Genomic DNA, 17,592 nt, shown 5'->3' with positions numbered 1-17,592 from the left:
GTTTGTAGCTCAACCGAAAGAACCTTCAAAACGAACATATTTGCCAGCTTTGAGCAGTCAACAAAAATCAAGAAACGAAACAAATTAAATGGAAATAAAATTATATATATAAATATATATATATATACACCCAATATATATACAAAATGTAATTAATATAAATACGAAATACGAAATAAAAATAGCAATGAATTTCAATGTGTGAAATTGTGATTACTTTTCATTTTTGAAATACCCTCCACACAGGTTTTTATAACGCAGTAAAGTATACTATTTATCTTTTTAAATACACAAATAATTGCCCACCAACCCATAAAACAATTTCTTTTGATATTTTGTTTAAATATTTTTTTCGTATGTTTTTATTTAACTTACAATTTTTGCTTTCTGTTTTTTGTAGTTCTTTTTTTTATGATTTTCTCATATTTAATTTCTCATTGCTTGTTTTTAATTCTTTGTAATTATAATTCTTTAGGTTTTATTTTAGTACATGTAATTACAACGCAATATTTTCATAGGACTTTCTCTTCCACTCTCGACTTGCCGCTTGACTTTGCACTCCGGTTTTTATTTAAGCTTAGTACTAACATCGATCAAAATCGCTTTTTTATTTTTCAGTGTTATAACTTTCGTTTGGGAACCATTGAGAATAACGAAATTAAAGAAAAAGGGTTTATGAAAAGGGTCCAAAATGTTTGTGAACAAACTTTTTAAAGAGAAACTAATTCAAACACAAATTAAATAGTCCCTTGAAATTTAAATTGAATAAAATATTACATCCAGCCTATTTTCTTCCATCTGGAATAGCGAAAAAAGTTGTATTCTTGAAATTTTCCATCCTTCGTTCTGTGCAAAATAGTATTAAACTTACAAAATCACAGTTGTTTGTTGTTTCGACCTGGCAATACTTTACAATTTTCGTCATTTCGTTCATTTTAGTACCCAACAGAACGAAAAATCTGAAAGTTTTTCTTATTTTCGTTTTTTCTTATATAAAGCTTTTCCGCTTACAACATTTTTGCATCGATGCTAGTACTAGCTTTAGTAATTTCATTCGGATCGTTTGCTACATATGTTTTTGTATACCGAACAGTATGGATCATCGATAATATATAATCGTAAACTATTCATATACATGGGTATATGTATAAATAGATGGTGTGTTTATATGGTATAACCTGGCTAGCTAGAAGTTGGCGGCCTCACCACAGATTTTTGTTGTATATCATCATATGGGTTTCTTGTTCTTGTTGGATTGAAATTTTATCGATTTTAGATTTTTGTTAGGTGGAATTTTATGTTCTTGTTTTGGGCTAATTATTTTGTTTCGTTTCGGGTTTAAAGACACACAATATATAGCATCTTCAGCTGGAGGATTTGGATCTTCGGGATGGAAGGATGGATGATGGGAATGCGAGGCGGGTAAACGGTTTAAGTAGCATATATATATATATGAATATATATATGTGTGTATATAATAACATTGAACTTCTCTGTCTTGGGCTTCATGATTTGTTTTTTCATCTCTTGTTTTATAAATTTTTTAGTTTTGTTATTTACACAGCTGCATATTTGTGGGTTTGCCTAACTTAGGGGGGCATGCATTTTACAACATATTTACTTTAGTTTTTTGCTTAATCTTAACTCAGACGCACAGGTGGCCTATAACAGATATATCTTTTTTTCTTTCTTTTTTGTCGTTACGCCGCGCATGAAGACAATGACAATTATGATCAACAGTTGGCGATATATTGCCCACTTTTTGGGCATTATCCCCGAGACATCAACATCATGTCACCACTACAGTCGGCATTAATTCATACTTTTTACTTAAGTGCTACGAACTAAATGTAACTTAACATTATGTATGTATGTGTTTGTGTTTTACGTACATATGCTGCATGTGAAAGGACTGAACGGGAGGGCAAAAGAATAATAACTACATTGGGGGCTAGCAAAAAAAAAAAAGGTTAAACGATCAAAGATAATATACAATTTTTTTGTTTGTTTTTGTCCGCAAGGATCTCTCTTAGCGTTCACTCAATTTCCATATAACTTAATCCCAGAAGGAAAGATCCTTTGTGTGTGTGTTTGTTGGCTTACTGTGGGTGCGTACAGGGGATTGTGATGGGGCTGGGTGGGGATGGGTTTACATGAAGCGCTGGCGCTTACTGCTGTAATGACATATGTCCATTTTGTCGTCAATGGGACTGCCCGGACGCTTGCAATGGCGCGCAATTTCGTTGGCAACAAATGCAAATAGTTCCGGACCGCTGAAGAGATAATACAAATATGAATTAAGTAATGTATTATGATAAATCAAGAAATCCTAATTAATTGATCTACGAAAATGATTAATTCCAAACACATTCACACCTAAAATATTGATTTAATCGAACAAATGTCGAAACATTTGTATTTATTACTTTTTGATTATATTTTAAACGTTTTTCAAATAGAGGCAAAGATGCATCAATGAAAAAGTCATCATATTATACATATTACTAACCGTGGACGCAGAACTAAGGCCTCCTTGAAGGTGTGCAAATCATCTCCTATTCCACCGCCGGGAGCACAGCCCGCTCCCGCCTGACCGCCGCCACCTGCGCCGGCGGATAGCAAGTGACCAACGCCGCCAGCGACAGATGGCGGACCACTGTTTAAGCCCAGACCGGAACTGTGAAATCCAAGTCCGGAGCCGCCACTTCCGCTCTGATGATGCTCCGGCTTGGGTGAGCTAATAGTAAAATTATACAAAAAATTTATATATTTTTTTAGAGGCATTTTGTTCGTGAAGAAAGGCTTTAGCAACTCACCGACGATTGGCATGTGGATTTGTATTGGATGGCGGTAGAGGTTTCCCAGCCAAATAGGCCAATAGATCCTCGCGGCGGATCATGCGGCGTTTTTTGCTGCGCGCCCAATCGGCCAACTCGCGAGTGCGTCTTTGGTAGCCGCACTGAACGGCAGCGTCGCTGGTGCGTTTGAGACCATCACATGATTCTGGAAGAGATCGGATCGGTTAAATATCAGCATATCAATTGATGTGAAGCCAAGCTTACCTTTGTAGAGAGTTGTCACAGTGCCAGCTGCGGTTTGGAAGGGCAGCCAAAGGGCGCCTGTGTCTGATGAGGAAAATGTGTTTGATGAGCGCTCTGCAAAAACAAGATGCAAATTTCATTGAAAATTGTTTTAAATTGTTTGAGTTTAAGGGTTGGATCGTTATTAACCCAATAATTTTAAATAAATTTGACTTGATAAGAACAAAATAAGAATGAAAATTAGGAGAAAAGTTACGGTATTATAAAATACACCTAGCAAAATCCTTGGCAAACAAAATGTTAATGCGCAATATCGGAAACAAAATCAGGACAGCAAAATGTTGATCGTACGTTTCTCTTTGCTTTTGCCTTTGTCTAGTTTATCCCATTCTCTACATATCTTTTATTATTCTTTCACTCTGCCTCCCTGCACACACCTGCTGCATGGGAGGAAAAAGGACGACAGCAAGAGAAGAAAGGGAAGAGCAAAAGAGAACAGACCGTCGAAGAGGAGGCTACCTCCCTTGTGCCGTTATCGACCGAAAAGCAGTGGAGGCAGGACAAGAAAAAGCCGAAACCATTGCAGCAAGTGGAAGTGGGATGGCAATAGACTCTCAGTCATAACCCAAAATAATTTGCAATGAAATTAAAAAAGACATAAATACTACTCACCAGCAGTGTGTAAAAAAAAAACAATAAAAAAATATATATTTAGCTGACAAATCTTTACAACATGACTATTATTATTGTTATTCCCTTTTTTAGCCAGGTCGAACGCAATGACGAAAGCAGAACAGCTGTTCGACCCACACACGCACACATACTTTCGCCTGCACGCACATGTTGATTAATTATATCAACAACAACAACAAGAAGACAGTGTAAAGAAACTAGCAAACAACAACATTAGGGAAAATACTTGAGGCCTCTGCCCTCCAGCTGCTGAGCTGCCTTCTCTCCCTATTCTGCCATTGCACTTGCCGTCGTCTTCGTCTCCGTCGCCGTGCCTCTCTAGCCATCTCTCTTTTTCTGGCTAGCAGTTCTATTGCATCTCTCTCCGCCCCGCTCCAACAACACAAACAAAAAAGCCCTTTTCTGCATTTTGATAATGCGTAGATTGGGAGAGCGAGAGCGATTGAGAGAGGGGAGTTGCATGAAAGCCGGGCTGCTGCTGCTTCTTCTTATTATTCTTCTCCTTCCTCTGACTGTTCTATTAATACCTCGCCCAAAACTATTTTTGAAGAGAGACTGCACACGCACACACACACATATCAACAGACACACACAATCACACACATGACCGAATGGAAACACAAAGAACATAACAAAAAAAAATGTTGAAGCATGAAGCCTACGCCCTTGGAAGTGGAAAAGGGGAGAGATTCGATACATAGAATTCCGGACTGTCGGAACGTTACCTCTATAAAGCTGGGCGACGGCGGTGGCCGAATCCTGGAATGCTCCCCACACGGTGCTCAGGTTGTTGTCTCGCTGACGCACATACTCCCGTTCGTACTCATCGTGCTGTCCGTGGATTTCACGATGACATTGCTCCTCCAGCCAGCTCTCCTCGCCGCCCGACTCCGGTTGCTGTTGCATTCTGTGTCTTGCCTTCTTAACCTTCAGCTGTTCCTCAGTTGGGAGCTCTGAGGCTCTGGTTTTACTTTTCCCGATCCGGCGAATGCCTGGACTCCCTGCGCTTCTTCTTCGCTGCTGCTGCTGCTCCTTTTCTGCTGCTGTTTCTGCTTCTTCTTTTGCTACGACGACAGCACCAAACCAACACACACGCACACACGAAGCACACCACTACACAGGCAATCGCACGTAGGATTGTCCGCACTTGGTTTCAGAGTTACCAGGATGCGAATTGTGTTCCTTTCGCCCGACGCACTGAACCGAACCGTAGACAGGCTGCTGGATATTAAATTCTTCCAATTTATTAGCCGTCCAAGCGACAAGCAAGTAGCACTTTTGTGTAGTAAACCAGCACAAAAAAGAACCAACACTCAGAGTCAGTGCTGCCAGATTGTTTGAGGGTTCCGTTCTAGTTCGATTTTTGAGGAGCAGGTTCTGAACCAGTCAGCTAATGGCGTTTTAAAACAAATAAATATCGCAAAAAACCATTGTTTTGTACTACTTTTAAAATATGTTCTTGAATTTAAATTCATTTTTAACAACCAGAAAATTACTGATAATTACAATTGAAATGGATCAAATTAAATTTATTTATGTATGCCTTCGTTAATAGTAGAGCCACCAATTCTTAAATATTCACTAAGGATAATAGCTATTTACCAGGTATACAGAAAGATCGTTACCCAAGAGATTTTAAGTAGACACAATTCGTACAGCACCATTTTTGAGCAGCTTAGATAAACAATTTTTTTTTTTATATTCGTTACAAAGTGATAAAAATTAAAGAAATTTTAAATTGCCACACTAGTTTGATTTATAGTCATTGTATATGCGGGATTTTTGTTATTTGTTTATTTGTATCATAAAATATTTCGAACGCGATTGGTTAATCGGAACAAGTTCCAGTGATGCCAGCTATTTGAACAAAGTGGCAACGCCGGCCCAGTTGCCTGCACGTTTTTAAAAGCCGGCTATCGAAATCCAAAACAAAACGAGGATCCTCGAAAAACCAGGATGTTTATGAACTCCAATCTTTTCGAACCAGGCAAATCGAAGCAGGAGAAACAGTTCATCCAGTTGGCGGTGAAGCAAAACCAGCGATTCGATGGCAGACGCTCCAACGAGTGTCGCGATGTGGAGTTGACCTTCGGTTCGGATTGGGGCACCGTTGCGGTTTCCCTTAACGACACCAAGGTGCTGGCCCAGGTTACCTGCGACATGGGAGCACCAACTACTTCCAGGCCCTACGAGGGCAAGCTCCAGCTAAACGTAAGCATTGGTGGCGTGGCATTCCTGGACGAAATGCAGTCCACATATGACCAGCGATTCCTTACACTGAACTCCCAGCTGGAACGCACATTCCGCAGTTCCCGTTGCCTCGATTTGGAGTCCTTGTGCGTGGCTGCCGAGAAGCATGTGTGGTGCATCCGCGTGGACATCAATGTGCTGAACCACGACGGGAATCTATATGGTAAGGGAGAAGAAAGGTATTATAATTTATTGTAAACTAATTCTTCATATTGACTTGTCTAGATGCAAGCACTATAGCCACATTAGCTGCCTTGATGCACTTTCGCCGACCGGATGTCACATATGCGAATGATGAGCTGCGCATTTATACGGAAAAGGAGCGCGAACTGATCCCCCTATTGTTCCTCCATTACCCCGTGAGCGTCACATATTGCATTTATAAGAGCAATCCACAGCCACTGGTGGATCCGACACTCTTGGAGGAGAATGCCGCCGATTCGGTAATTGTGCTCAGCTTTAATTCATATCAGGAGCTGTGCACTTTAAATGCGGGCGGCACTGTGCCCACCAATGTCCGGACCATCATGCAATGTGCCCGTTATGCAGCGACACGCTGCAAGGCTATCGTGGAATTCATTAGAAAGACCTTAGCGTTGGACGAGGAGCGTCGACTGCAGGGAACTGGACCGAGCCAAGGACTGCTGGCTCTTTTGGGAGAAAATAAACACAAACTAAGCTTCAAGCAGCTAATGGAGGGCTATCAAAAGCAAGACTCTCCGACTCTCCAAGATTCCCAAATGGAGGTGGATGCTGCTCAAACCAGTGAGAAGCCGAATGTGGCGGAAGTTCCAGTAAAGGAGGAGCAGCCCATAAAACAGGAGACAGGTAAGCTGGTGCAGGACGCCAAACCCATGGACACCAGCACTTGGCTGCCACAGGAGGCTACGAACGACCAGGAACTGCCGACGCCCTCGAGGGTAGTCTCGTTGAAAGTGGGAAAGGGAAAAAATCGGGCCAAAAACAAGGCCAACAAAAAGCAACAGCAGCTTGCAAAGAAGCAAAGTAAGTTCACCATAAAGTAAGTCCAGGAATAAACGGACTATTAACTAATGAATCTGCATAAAACTCTTTTTTCAGATCACAGCGACTCGGAGGAGGAAGTAACGCAAGTCATCTAGACACATACTTTTCGATGATAGTCACGTAGATAAGTGAAAAGTGCTTTTTGTTCAGTTTTATTTAGGCTTAAAAGTACGGCTAAAATCAGTCTAGGCTTTAACAGAAATTGTTTCAAGTGTAGCTCCAATTACTGGCTTGGAACTAAGACTAAAGATAGAGCTCTAAATATATGTATATATATATATTCGCCCTGAAAGGGGAAAACCGAGACGATGTTTTAATTTAAAAATATTGCGAGTTACTTTCATTTATACTCCATATTCTTACAGAGATATCGGTTGGTGGTTTTTCTTTATATTTCAAGAACTCCCAAGTAATGTAATAGTGCGTCGATATTGCATTTAAAGGTTTATTGATGTTTGGTTGTTGGTTATCTGTTCGTTGTTTGTTTTCCTAAGCCACTCCAGCCCCCCTTGACTCGAGCTAGATTACAAACAATCGCCTAAGAATACGAATTGCGGTTTGATTTTGTGTTTTTTTTCGGTGTAAATATACATAGTTTATTTTATGTAATGTGTATAAGTGAGTGGGTGTTTGTTGTTGTTGTGTATAATTATAAAGAGCTATTAACAACGGACCAATGCTACAATTAGTTTTGTAAAATCTGCTTAAAACTAATTTTATATTAAATCGCGTTTAACTACTACATATTTTATTGCGAGCACCGATTGCCACTACTACCCTACGCTGTTTTTTTTTTTTTTATTATTTTCATTTTTTCCTTATGTTTTTTTGTGTTTTGTTTTTCCTGTTCGTTTTAATTACATTGCAGCTTTTCGTTTGTTTCTCGGGAAAGTGGACTGGACTGGGTAGGATCCGTGAGGCAGTGGTGTGTGCGGGAGATGAGGAGGACATTTTACTAATATTTACGATTTCCATATATTTTTGTGGGGTGTACAATGCCGGAACGGGACGTGGACGTCCGGCAAAGGCAAATGCAGCAACAATGTGTGTGTGTGTAAGAGCTCTCTTGGATGACGGGTGGCGGAATGGCTAGCGTTAGAAGGAGTACACATCGTCGGCATCCTCCTCTTCCTCTTCCTCCTGGTTAACCCTCCGCCCGCCGCCGCCGCCACGCCTTCAGGTGGTGTCGTTACCGATTCCATTCTTCTGGTCTAACTTATTCGAGCCCATCTTTACCCTGTACACGAAAAACGTAATTATCTCCTTCTCCTTGATGGGTATCGTCTTGAAGTGCTTCATGATGGTCTAATAAACAAAACGATGTGGAGAAACAAAAGACTGGATTAAATAGGGGAACGCGATGAGGTATTTCGTCAAGTGTGAAATACTACTACTATGTTGACCGCGACTGTGCTGTGCCAAAACATATTTATGTATAAAGGAAGGTACAAACTCACATCCGCCAGCTGTGCCCGCTTCATGCCCTGCCGCGTCTGGACGTTAAAGTGTCGCTTGTAGCGGCGGAGCGCACTGACGCCCAGCTTGTGCAGATCGGGAAACTCGTGCAGATCCGTGTCCGTTTCGTTGCTATCATCCTCGCTGTCCTTGCGCCGCCGCTTTGTTCGCACCGATTGGATGCGATCCTTGTGATGGTCGCAAATGTAGATGTGCTGGGCACTGGGGTCGCTGCTTAGCTTCAGCCGCTTCTGGGCCACCGTCTTTTGGATGCGCTTGCTGTAGCTGGCGTAGCCGGCCTGGTTGCGACACCGCTCCATGTCGTCGATAAGGCAGCAAGTCTGATCCGTGTGCCCGCGGCTATCCTCCTCGCCGGTGCTAAATCCGTTATTCATCCTGTTCTTTCCGGGTTGCCTTCGCTTTTCTACCCACTTGCTGTTTCTCCCTACTTCTGCTTTGCTTTTCTTTTCGCTTTTTGCTTTGTGTTTGCGTCGTCCAGTGTGACCGCACTTGGATCCCCGAAATATACCATCCGGCATTCAAGAATATACCAGTTGAATTTATTAAAATATCGACAAGTTTCTATTTGCTTGCACATCACTACATATTTTTTAAACACGACAAAATAATTAACTTTTGATAGATTTTATACATAAAAAACAAATGTGTCCACAGCAAAATCGCAATGAGTAATAGGGTGCGAATTGTTGTTGTCGGTGACTCGGGTAAGTAGAGCCTTCTCCTTCGATTGCTTGGCCGCCTAATCCATTCAAACCCAATCTCCAGGTGTGGGCAAGACCTGTCTGACGCACCTGATCGCTCACCACGAATCCCTGATCCGACCCGGCTGGACGGTGGGCTGTAACATCCAGGTGAAGATTCACGAGTTCAAGGAGGGCACAGCCCGACAGTCTCCTTATTTCGTCGAACTCTTTGACGTGGGCGGCTCGTTGAACCACAAGAACACCCGGAGCGTCTTCTACGCTGGCGTGCATGGCATTATCCTGGTGCACGACCTCACCAATGGCAAATCGCAAGAGCATCTTCTCGACTGGCTATACGAGATCGTGAACAAGGAGGGCAAGGACACGTATAAATGCCGCGGCAGCTCCACGCCCGCTTCGTCGTCTCCCCCGCGGACTGCTTTCACCCCAAATGCACCGGAATGCACAAGTGGCAGCAGCTCCACCGCGCGTTTCGATATGGAGGAGTTTCTGGGCGCCACACAAACACCCATTTTGGTTATGGGCACCAAGCTGGATCTAATTGACGAGAAGCGGCAGCCCAAGACGGCTGTGAAGAAGGCGGGCGGAATAGGTAAGTCCTTAGACTCGAAGAGGACCACCTAGGTATCTGCTAATAACCAGGCCTTTCTTCTTTTACAGCTGACAAATGCGGTGCGGAGGAAATCTGGCTAAATTGCAGAGACACGCGCAGCCTGGCCGCTGGCACAACGGACTCGGTGAAACTGTCGCGGTTCTTTGACTGTGTGATCGAGAAGCGTGAATCGCTGGGCGGTGGCAGTGGGTCGCAAGACTTTGGTAGCTTTGGAATTGGCGCTCCGCCAGACCGTCGCCGTCCAGTCTATTCGGCAACCAGTTTGCCAGAGTACTCTCTATACGGCGGTCCGGCCAGCAGCAGCAGCGGGATGAGAATGGAACCGAGTGCCATTCCACTGCTGGACACCAACGACCTCAAGTGATGTTTTCCCTTTGTATGCATTCAATTATAGCTTTAAGATTGTATTGAAAATATATGAAAACAATTTTCGGGCACGGCCAAAAATGCAACTAGTCCGATTTTATTACCTTAGGCTAACTTAAGTTAGTTTTAAACTAAAAGCCACCTTTGTTTTGTCCAGATTTTTTAGCCCGCCTTGAGGATATCGCGATACCAGTCGGGCAGGATCTGGTGCTCCTTGCCTCTTAGCACCTTGTAGTTCACAATCTGTTCGCAGGCAATAAAATCCACCTGGACCACGGCGTAGGGATCATCGATTGTCTCCAGTAGATCTTTTAGTTTGTTGAGGAACTGCACTAGAAACAAGGTCATTGCCGCTGGACTCCACGGCTTGTTGCGCGCCAACTGTCGGACGTTAAACTCCTGGATGTCAACCACCATTCCCTGATGATCCCGTAGGCCAGCGTAGATAGTATCTATGTTCACCAGGAACGACTGGCTCCACCAATTGGCCGATTTGTAGTTATCGAAGTTGCGTTTCTGATTAGGTGCCTTGATGTACGCGCTGGTCTTAAGCTCCACGAACTTTATCGAGTCCAGAACTTTGGGATCCTTAAAGTCACTGAATAAACGCATAAGAACTAAGTAGGACAATTCCCTGTGAAGTTTGCACACTTACACTGGCTCTTTGCTGACGACACAGTCCATTTCGGCGCCGTATAGCAAGTCAATTCCGCTCAACTGGCTGCTGAACATGGCCAGGAACTCGTCACCCTCGTTGACCGGCACATCGGTCACTGGCTTCGACTGCGGATGATGGCAGGTCAAATACTGTTCGAATTTGAAGCCCCAGGAGCACATGTTCTTCTCTTTCGTCGTCATATTCTCGTTCCGCAGTTGTTGAGTTTCAGTCGCCTCCTTGGCCATGTATATGGTGCCGTTCAGGAGCGTTGCCTTTATGCGGAATTCGCAGTTCCGATCGTACTGCAGGCACATTATCTGCCGGAGAATGCCGCGCAGCGTAACGAAGTGAGTGTGGAGACCCAAGCTCTCTGGTTGCCGTTTCCTTGGCCGGAGCAGCTCCGCCTGGTGGTGCTCTATGTAGCGGAGCACAAACTCCAGATCCTTTTGCTCAAAGTCCGTTGGCTTACGTATGACATCGGCTATGCCGGCGTTGAGGTCCAGCGGCAAATCCGGGAACGGTGGCCCGTACAAATAGCTGCCGTTCCTGGCATCGTTGGCGAAGTCCCGCTTGGCAGTAATGCTGCAACATCCGATGCACTTCGGCCGGCTCATATCAGGAAACGGTTCCCGGAACTGTCCTGCGAATCTGTGCTGATGCCATGGCAAGCGTATGGAACCCTTATCACTGGCCATTCTTGTTATTTTTCACCTGGAACAGCAATTCATTTGGATTCGGGCGCAACAGAGATTTCAAACAGTATTTTTAGTATTTTCCCCGATATACTAGCATTTTAGGTCTTTTTGGTGTGATATTTGGCATTTTTATAAGAGTATGGTCATCTTGTTTTCAGATAAGTGTCATCGATAGTATAGATGTAAAGTTCGATTTCCATTAATTTTTAAACAAAGCACAGCGCGCGCCGAGTATATAATTGAAACATTTTAAAGAATGGTAAAAAGAAATCGAGTTTGTTGTACTGTATGTAACGCTGTTATTTATTTTCAGTTGCAACTGAAACCGGAGTTCTTCGAGGTAACACGATTCCCTGCGGGAATCCTTGCATTAATCTAAACTAATAAGCGAATTTCGTGCTCAACTAAACATTGATTTAACGAACCTGGACGTACATACATAGGATACATCGCGAACAGATTTCGTATAGCTTATTTACAGAATTCTATTATTTTGGCCTAGGTTGGCGCCTCCTGCTTCTGTGAGCTCTGGGTGTCCTTTCCTATCTCTCTCTATCTCAATCTTTCAATCCTTTCATGTGATGCAAAGTCGTAACAAGAACAAAGTGAGCTCGGGGATGTGAAGCCAAGTTGGAATGAACGGAAGGCGGGCAAACAATTAACAGGTAAAAAAAAAACATGTGAAATGTACATATAAATGCCTAGAGCGCGCACCTACTTGTAGGCGTGCCAACAAAGTACCAACAAGTAAAAATAAATAGACTAACTCTATGCGTACAGTTAAATATCAACAACTATCCCTCGCGGATCTATGCCTGCAGCCCGGCGGTCCTATCTCCGGATCCGGCGCCATCATTGCCATTCCCCAGAGACTCCATATCGTTGTCGATGAACAGACGCATAAACTGGACGCAGCGGCTGTGGTAATCCATCCAGGCGGTGCACTCACCGCTGCGCAACAGAATGCGGCCAAAAATAGAGGCTGTTGGGGTGGGAAAACGGTGAAGCATAAGAGGGGATATAACCAACTCTGAGCAGTAAGACGTATGATCAAGTAGAAACACCCACCAACTTGTTGCAGATCGTAGTACTGGCTTTCGATGCCCGCGCGCAGAAACATGCACAGATGCATGAAGACATTACGCTTGGGCGGACTCAGCAACGAGATGTAGTCCATGGCCCGCGACTTATTGCTGCACGTCAGCAGATCCTCGACAAACGGCTCCAGCAGCGCCTGCTCGGGCAGATCGAGCAGCAGCAAGAGCGCCTGTGCAGCTGTCTCCGCATTGACGGCTACATACATTAGAGGTGGAATTGGTCAGTCCGAGAAGATGGAGAAGGTAACAATTCACTTACGGAATGGCTCATCCGACCAGCTGTCCAGCCAATCGCGCAGCAAGTTAAACTGGCTGCCCAGCGACTGGCGGGAGTCGTATGAGGGGAAGGCGCCCTCCTGTTTGGGCCCTTGTTTGTACAGAAAATCGATCAGCAGAAAGAACTCCCGGGGCATGGTCACTCGGTATTCCGGGGAATCATCGTTTATCTAGAAATTAATCGAAATTGAATAATACAAAAAAAAGTAATGGATTAAATTCCAATCGAAACAAGAAAGGAAGCTATAAGAGCTTACTCACCAGCTGCTTGATCTGCTCCTGCGTGTACTCGCCCAATGGCCGGTCCGTGCGGCACATTGTCTCCATGGAGAGGCCGAAGCAACTGGGCTGATAGTCCCCCGTTACCGTTATAAAGATGTCTCGCCCATTTTCCACGTGCAGAATGAGTATGTCAAAGTTATCGCTCTGCCGAATCTTGCGCAACAGCCCGGCAATCGTGCGGACACTGACATGCATCTTCAAACGGATGCTGCGGGCAGAATCGATTAGCAGCGAATCGTGACGGGGATCGACATGGAGCCAGGGCTCACAGATGGCATGAATATCCTTCTCCTTGAAGCTAAAGTCCACCGGCAAGGGGCAATTGTTGAAGACGGTAAAGTTCTGGGTGACCGGCTCATTGAATCGCACGCTCCCGAAATCGATCACCGTCTTCTCCACATTTATCTGCGGCTGATTGTCATTCTCGCGCTTGTCCACTGCCTTTAGAACCTCCTCCTGCACCCGCTTGTATTTGACGGCGTCGCGGGTCTTGATCTTGACGCGAAATACCGCATAGACCGGCTTGTGGTCACTCTGGCGTATCTCCATGATGCTGTTGTAGGCCAGTTGCTCGATGCGCGTCCCCTTCCAGAGTACGCGGTCACAGTAGGCCGGCGCCCGTTGCTTCTCGCTGCTGTCATAAGTGTCCGTCCCCGGATCATATTTGTATGTTGGCCGGAACTTGATGTCGCCCTCGGTGTAGCCCTCGAAGCATTTGCCGCGCTGCATCTCCTGGCGCAGCTGATCGTACTGCAATAGCAGCTCGTATGTCTGGGCATCGCTCATCGGACCGGGTCGCTGCTGTCCCGGCGGCTCCTGGATGCGATAGTTCAAGTCGCCCACCCAGAAAATGTGGCTGGGTAAGAGACAGAGAGAAGGGATAAGTGAAAAATAAGCGTATTTTATATAATTGTTATAATTTTTTGTAATTATTAAAATGGTTCCCTGGTTAAAAAGGACATACTCACTCATGATCGCTGATGGTGCGTCCGTCGTCAAAGGTCATGCCCTGGACAATGGCATTGTAGTCCGCATTTCGCTCCTCCACATTGGCCATGTGAGCGGCCAAATGGGAGTTGATGAAGCAGAGATTGCCCTCGTTCAGCTGCAGGCTTATGCCCACGCCGCCCTTATTGCCCAAAGCATTGAACACGCCGCGAGCTACCGTCTTCAGGCGACAGCGGGTGATCTGCGGTCGGATTTGCTGGCGCACAATCACCGTTAGCATGGTGGCGACCAGACGCTGTGTGCCCAAGACCTCGTACTTGGCATCCGGATGAAGGCTAGCCATTATTTTATCGCTGCAAAAACAAAGCGAGTTAAAAGTTAAAAGTTTGCAAAGTTATATCCACATTTTGTCACTCACATCCACGTCTTCTCGATGCCCCCCATCTGGGTGGTCTTTACCATTTCATAGGCCATGGCCTTGGCGGGTGCATAGAGCTCCTGCAGGCCAATGGCATAGATATCGGGTGGCTGGGCGGTGTGTCCCAGCCAAGATCGCAGCGGATTCTCGCCATCGCCGCAGGGCTTATTGTTCACATTCCAGGTGGCGCAGAAGATGCTGCAAGATGTGGATTATCATCGAACTTGAAAGACAGAAGGTAAGTCAGTCCACTCACTGAATATCCTCGTAGACAATGTACTCGCTCTCCCGCTTCTTCAGCTCCTGCTTGACCTCACCGATCTGACGGTAGTCATTCAGCCACCTGAAGTTCAGCACCGCCTCCGGATCGTACTGGGCCATAGACCTTTGGCAGGATGTTATTTTGGCATGGAAGTCCTCGTAGTTGGAGCTCTCTGTGGGAAAGTAATAGTACTTGAAGGGCCCATCCTCGGCCGTTGACAAGTCAAACTGTTGTGTGTTTATGGAGCCCATGGAATCTGTGGGTATGCAATTATAAAAACAAATATTAATGTCATTATCTATGTACAAACTAGTATTATTATTTATCTGTTGTTATTATTATCTTATTAATTAGCCCTTGAAAGCTAATCAATGCTTGCAAACACATCAAAAACATACTTTTAGATAAGCGAAAAAGTACAGTCTTGCTTTGAGCGGCAAGTTAATTAACTAAATATTTAACTTGATTTATTGTTCATCAATTAGCGAGCCCTCAGCGCCTGCCTGTAGTCTGTTGTTTGCTAAATGAAGTACTTTATTTGTTAAGTAACTTGGCAGATGCGAGTTAACGTAATCTTCTCCTCCAAACCCAAGTGGATAGTTCTTGACGTAGTGGCAATTACCAATCAAAGGATTACAAGCCTCTTAAACAATGTTTATTCTACGTTTTTGATAATACTTTAATCCTGGCTCACCCTGCCTTATCTGGAAGCTGCTGTCGATGGCAAACACCTTGTTGATGATCAACTCGTTCACCGTGGTCAGCGGTGGTGTGCGCAGGTAGGAGAAGGCGATAATGGCAAAGGTGCCGCCAGAAGCCGAGGAGACTAGCGCCAGCAGACGGTTGGTATACTCGTGTCCAATGATTTGATAGGCATCGAATATCTGTCCAAAAGAGAAACAATATTTTATTTTCACAAACGATACAGGGAGAAGCAGTCTGGGAACTACACGGTGGTTTGTTGCTATCTCTGGGAAGGGCAGAGCAGGCGAGATAACAGGCCAAGCCAGTCCCCACCGCCACCACGTAGGCTGACTCCGCCGTGTTGGTTGCAAGTTGTCAGTGCAAACAAGAATGCAATTTGCTTTTTGATAATACTAATAGGGCGGTAACATTGCTCATTAATTAAATATTATATACTTAACAAATAAATTTAAACTAAACGAAATTAATTTATTTAAAAAAAGCTATTTTAATTTAATTTTATTTATTACATTTATTGTGAATTTAAAATAAATGTAATAATTAATAAATATTATTTATTTGTTAAATAAATTTATTCAATCTATTTTTTTTTTATTAAAAAAATAAAATTAAAATGTAAATTTATTAAAAATATTTATTTTAAATTTAAATTTATAAAATAAAATTATTTTAATTTATTTTAAATTTAAATTTTATTAAATTAATTTATTTAATTTTTTTTTTTTATTTAAATTTATTTATCTTTATCAATCTTTTTTTTTAATTTTAATTTAAATGTAATTTATGATTTTTAATGATTATGATTAAATGATTTTAAAAATAATTAAATAAAAAATAAAATATATTTTATTAAATAAATAATAAATAAATTTAAAATTAAAATAAATTTATTTAATAAATATATTTAAATTTAAAATCAATTTATTTAATAATAATAATAAATTTTAATTTTAATTTAATAAAATAATTAAAATTAATTTATTTAAAAATTAATTAAATAAAATAGCCCTTCGAATTGACCGTACTTTAAAGTTCGACTCTCAGATACTTACACTCAGTATAACTTCGTCCTCCTTGAACCGCTCCTTGACAATGTCCAGCGTCGTCCTGGGCGGAGCTGTGCCATTGGGCACACTGTCGCCCACGGTCTCCATGTTGTCTCTGCCTCACTCTCCTTCTGCTGATATGGATTTGTTGAGGGGATTCTCCCAAATACTCCTGACTGCTCCTCCTCCTTGTCTGATGAATACTGCTGCTGCTGCTGCCGCTTCTGTTGCTTGGCTGACTGGCCGGCTAATCTCGGAATGAGGAATAATACTTGCAGGGGTTTCTCTTGCTTCTGCTTCGATATGGATATGGACAATAGTTTTGTTGCCCCCCCTCTTGCTTGTTTCTATTTTTAGAGTTGGCGTTGCGGCCCGCCAACGATGATTGGAATTCTTTGCCCTTCGCCTTCCTCTTCACCACCCTTCGGTTGCGGCTTCCGGTGGCAAGGCAATGCAGCAGCGGCTCTGGTGGCCTGACCCTGCTCTTCGTCAATGAGCTCTGCAACCGTAATCTCGCAGCCGTAACCGTAACCGTGGCCGTCCGTTTGTTTGTTTTCTTGCTGGCTTTTATTGTTGTTGTTGTTGTTGTTGTCGTTGTCGTCGCTCAAGGTGGGTGTATCGCTCACACACACACTTGCATTCTCACACGCACGAAACGGCAACACTTATTATTCATCGGTAATGCGATGACAATAATTACAGCTCCCCGGCTCCCTGTTGACCGCTCTCGAGGCACGTTTAACGGCGGAATACGACGAGGTGCAGATCGCTTCCCACAGACAAACTGGCACGCGGGCTAATTACGGCGCTGGCTCATTATTTTCAACTTATTTTCCGGGGGCTGGCAGCCGTTACTTGTTGTTGTTGTCGCTGCTGCTGTTTGGGTAGCAGGTGTGGCCAGAGTTGCACGGGTTGAATAAAACTGGCCTATCGAATAACTTATCGATTTCAAAACAAGCTCATTATTACAGAGTGACCAGGCCTGGCGAAGATGGCGGTATTTTGGGGCTCTGATAAGTTGGCCAGCTCTTGTTGT

General features: G+C 43.6%; 6 protein-coding genes across 7 annotated transcripts; 2 read left to right on the top strand and 4 right to left on the bottom strand.

Moving 5' to 3' along the window:
* Window positions 1-330: 330 nt before the first annotated feature.
* On the bottom strand, window positions 331-5,059 carry LOC108085950 (HUWE1-associated protein modifying stress responses). The gene is made up of 5 exons (XM_017182736.3): window positions 4,460-5,059; window positions 3,063-3,155; window positions 2,817-3,003; window positions 2,510-2,737; window positions 331-2,273 (listed from the first exon to the last, which is right to left on the bottom strand). The coding sequence occupies exons 1-5, from the start codon at window positions 4,638-4,640 to the stop codon at window positions 2,150-2,152; spliced, it is 813 nt and encodes a 270-aa protein (XP_017038225.1). The 5' UTR covers window positions 4,641-5,059; the 3' UTR covers window positions 331-2,149.
* A 544-nt stretch (window positions 5,060-5,603) lies between these two features.
* On the top strand, window positions 5,604-7,314 carry Rrp45 (exosome complex component Rrp45). Of its 2 annotated transcripts, XM_070288363.1 has the most exons (4): window positions 5,604-5,945; window positions 6,024-6,147; window positions 6,210-6,989; window positions 7,065-7,314. In XM_070288363.1, exons 1-4 carry the CDS (start codon window positions 5,691-5,693, stop codon window positions 7,103-7,105), a joined length of 1,200 nt encoding a protein of 399 aa, XP_070144464.1. In that variant the 5' UTR covers window positions 5,604-5,690; the 3' UTR covers window positions 7,106-7,314. The 2 variants fall into 2 exon arrangements, with proteins under 2 accessions (XP_070144464.1, XP_017038224.1); XM_017182735.3 differs by having other exon boundaries at window positions 5,605-6,147.
* Window positions 7,315-7,794: 480 nt separating this feature from the next.
* Sap30 (SIN3-associated polypeptide 30) lies at window positions 7,795-8,966 on the bottom strand. The gene is made up of 2 exons (XM_017182737.3): window positions 8,468-8,966; window positions 7,795-8,315 (listed from the first exon to the last, which is right to left on the bottom strand). Exons 1-2 carry the CDS (start codon window positions 8,858-8,860, stop codon window positions 8,187-8,189), a joined length of 522 nt encoding a protein of 173 aa, XP_017038226.1. The 5' UTR covers window positions 8,861-8,966; the 3' UTR covers window positions 7,795-8,186.
* A 65-nt stretch (window positions 8,967-9,031) lies between these two features.
* Window positions 9,032-10,255, top strand: LOC108085974 (rab-like protein 3). Its single transcript, XM_017182775.2, has 3 exons — window positions 9,032-9,190; window positions 9,252-9,782; window positions 9,851-10,255. Exons 1-3 carry the CDS (start codon window positions 9,151-9,153, stop codon window positions 10,165-10,167), a joined length of 888 nt encoding a protein of 295 aa, XP_017038264.1. The 5' UTR covers window positions 9,032-9,150; the 3' UTR covers window positions 10,168-10,255.
* Window positions 10,220-11,600, bottom strand: Rai1 (Rat1 Interacting Protein 1). Its single transcript, XM_017182774.3, has 2 exons — window positions 10,825-11,600; window positions 10,220-10,767 (listed from the first exon to the last, which is right to left on the bottom strand). Exons 1-2 carry the CDS (start codon window positions 11,520-11,522, stop codon window positions 10,332-10,334), a joined length of 1,134 nt encoding a protein of 377 aa, XP_017038263.1. The 5' UTR covers window positions 11,523-11,600; the 3' UTR covers window positions 10,220-10,331.
* Window positions 11,601-11,803: 203 nt separating this feature from the next.
* Window positions 11,804-17,457, bottom strand: Ocrl (Oculocerebrorenal syndrome of Lowe). The gene is made up of 9 exons (XM_017182754.3): window positions 16,563-17,457; window positions 15,500-15,689; window positions 14,800-15,061; window positions 14,544-14,741; window positions 14,146-14,478; window positions 13,157-14,033; window positions 12,879-13,065; window positions 12,591-12,815; window positions 11,804-12,504 (listed from the first exon to the last, which is right to left on the bottom strand). Exons 1-9 carry the CDS (start codon window positions 16,662-16,664, stop codon window positions 12,332-12,334), a joined length of 2,547 nt encoding a protein of 848 aa, XP_017038243.1. The 5' UTR covers window positions 16,665-17,457; the 3' UTR covers window positions 11,804-12,331.
* Window positions 17,458-17,592: the final 135 nt, after the last annotated feature.

Source organism: Drosophila kikkawai, chromosome X (genome assembly GCF_030179895.1).
Source record: "Drosophila kikkawai strain 14028-0561.14 chromosome X, DkikHiC1v2, whole genome shotgun sequence".
In the NCBI taxonomy this organism is placed as follows: Eukaryota; Metazoa; Arthropoda; class Insecta; order Diptera; family Drosophilidae; genus Drosophila; species Drosophila kikkawai.
The sequence above is the reverse complement of the archived record's forward strand: the minus strand, read 5'-3'. Positions and strand labels throughout refer to the sequence as shown.

Coding starts and splice junctions, on each gene's coding strand:
- Ocrl (XM_017182754.3), bottom strand. CDS start 16,664: ATGGAGACCGTGGGCGACAGTGTGCCCAATGGCACAGCTCCGCCCAGG. Junction 14,479..14,543: donor GGCATCGAGAAGACGTGGAT/GTGAGTGACAAA, acceptor TTGTTTTTGCAG/CGATAAAATAATGGCTAGCC. Junction 13,066..13,156: donor AGGAGCAGATCAAGCAGCTG/GTGAGTAAGCTC, acceptor ATTAATTTCTAG/ATAAACGATGATTCCCCGGA.
- Rrp45 (XM_017182735.3), top strand. CDS start 5,691: ATGTTTATGAACTCCAATCTTTTCGAACCAGGCAAATCGAAGCAGGAG. Junction 6,148..6,209: donor CCACGACGGGAATCTATATG/GTAAGGGAGAAG, acceptor TGACTTGTCTAG/ATGCAAGCACTATAGCCACA. Junction 6,990..7,064: donor GCAGCTTGCAAAGAAGCAAA/GTAAGTTCACCA, acceptor CTCTTTTTTCAG/ATCACAGCGACTCGGAGGAG.
- Rai1 (XM_017182774.3), bottom strand. CDS start 11,522: ATGGCCAGTGATAAGGGTTCCATACGCTTGCCATGGCATCAGCACAGA. Junction 10,768..10,824: donor GTCGTCAGCAAAGAGCCAGT/GTAAGTGTGCAA, acceptor GCGTTTATTCAG/TGACTTTAAGGATCCCAAAG.
- LOC108085974 (XM_017182775.2), top strand. CDS start 9,151: ATGAGTAATAGGGTGCGAATTGTTGTTGTCGGTGACTCGG. Junction 9,191..9,251: donor TGTTGTTGTCGGTGACTCGG/GTAAGTAGAGCC, acceptor CCCAATCTCCAG/GTGTGGGCAAGACCTGTCTG. Junction 9,783..9,850: donor GAAGAAGGCGGGCGGAATAG/GTAAGTCCTTAG, acceptor CTTCTTTTACAG/CTGACAAATGCGGTGCGGAG.
- Sap30 (XM_017182737.3), bottom strand. CDS start 8,860: ATGAATAACGGATTTAGCACCGGCGAGGAGGATAGCCGCGGGCACACG. Junction 8,316..8,467: donor AGCGGGCACAGCTGGCGGAT/GTGAGTTTGTAC, acceptor TTTGTTTATTAG/ACCATCATGAAGCACTTCAA.
- LOC108085950 (XM_017182736.3), bottom strand. CDS start 4,640: ATGCAACAGCAACCGGAGTCGGGCGGCGAGGAGAGCTGGCTGGAGGAG. Junction 3,004..3,062: donor TGTGACAACTCTCTACAAAG/GTAAGCTTGGCT, acceptor GATCTCTTCCAG/AATCATGTGATGGTCTCAAA. Junction 2,738..2,816: donor AATCCACATGCCAATCGTCG/GTGAGTTGCTAA, acceptor TTTTACTATTAG/CTCACCCAAGCCGGAGCATC.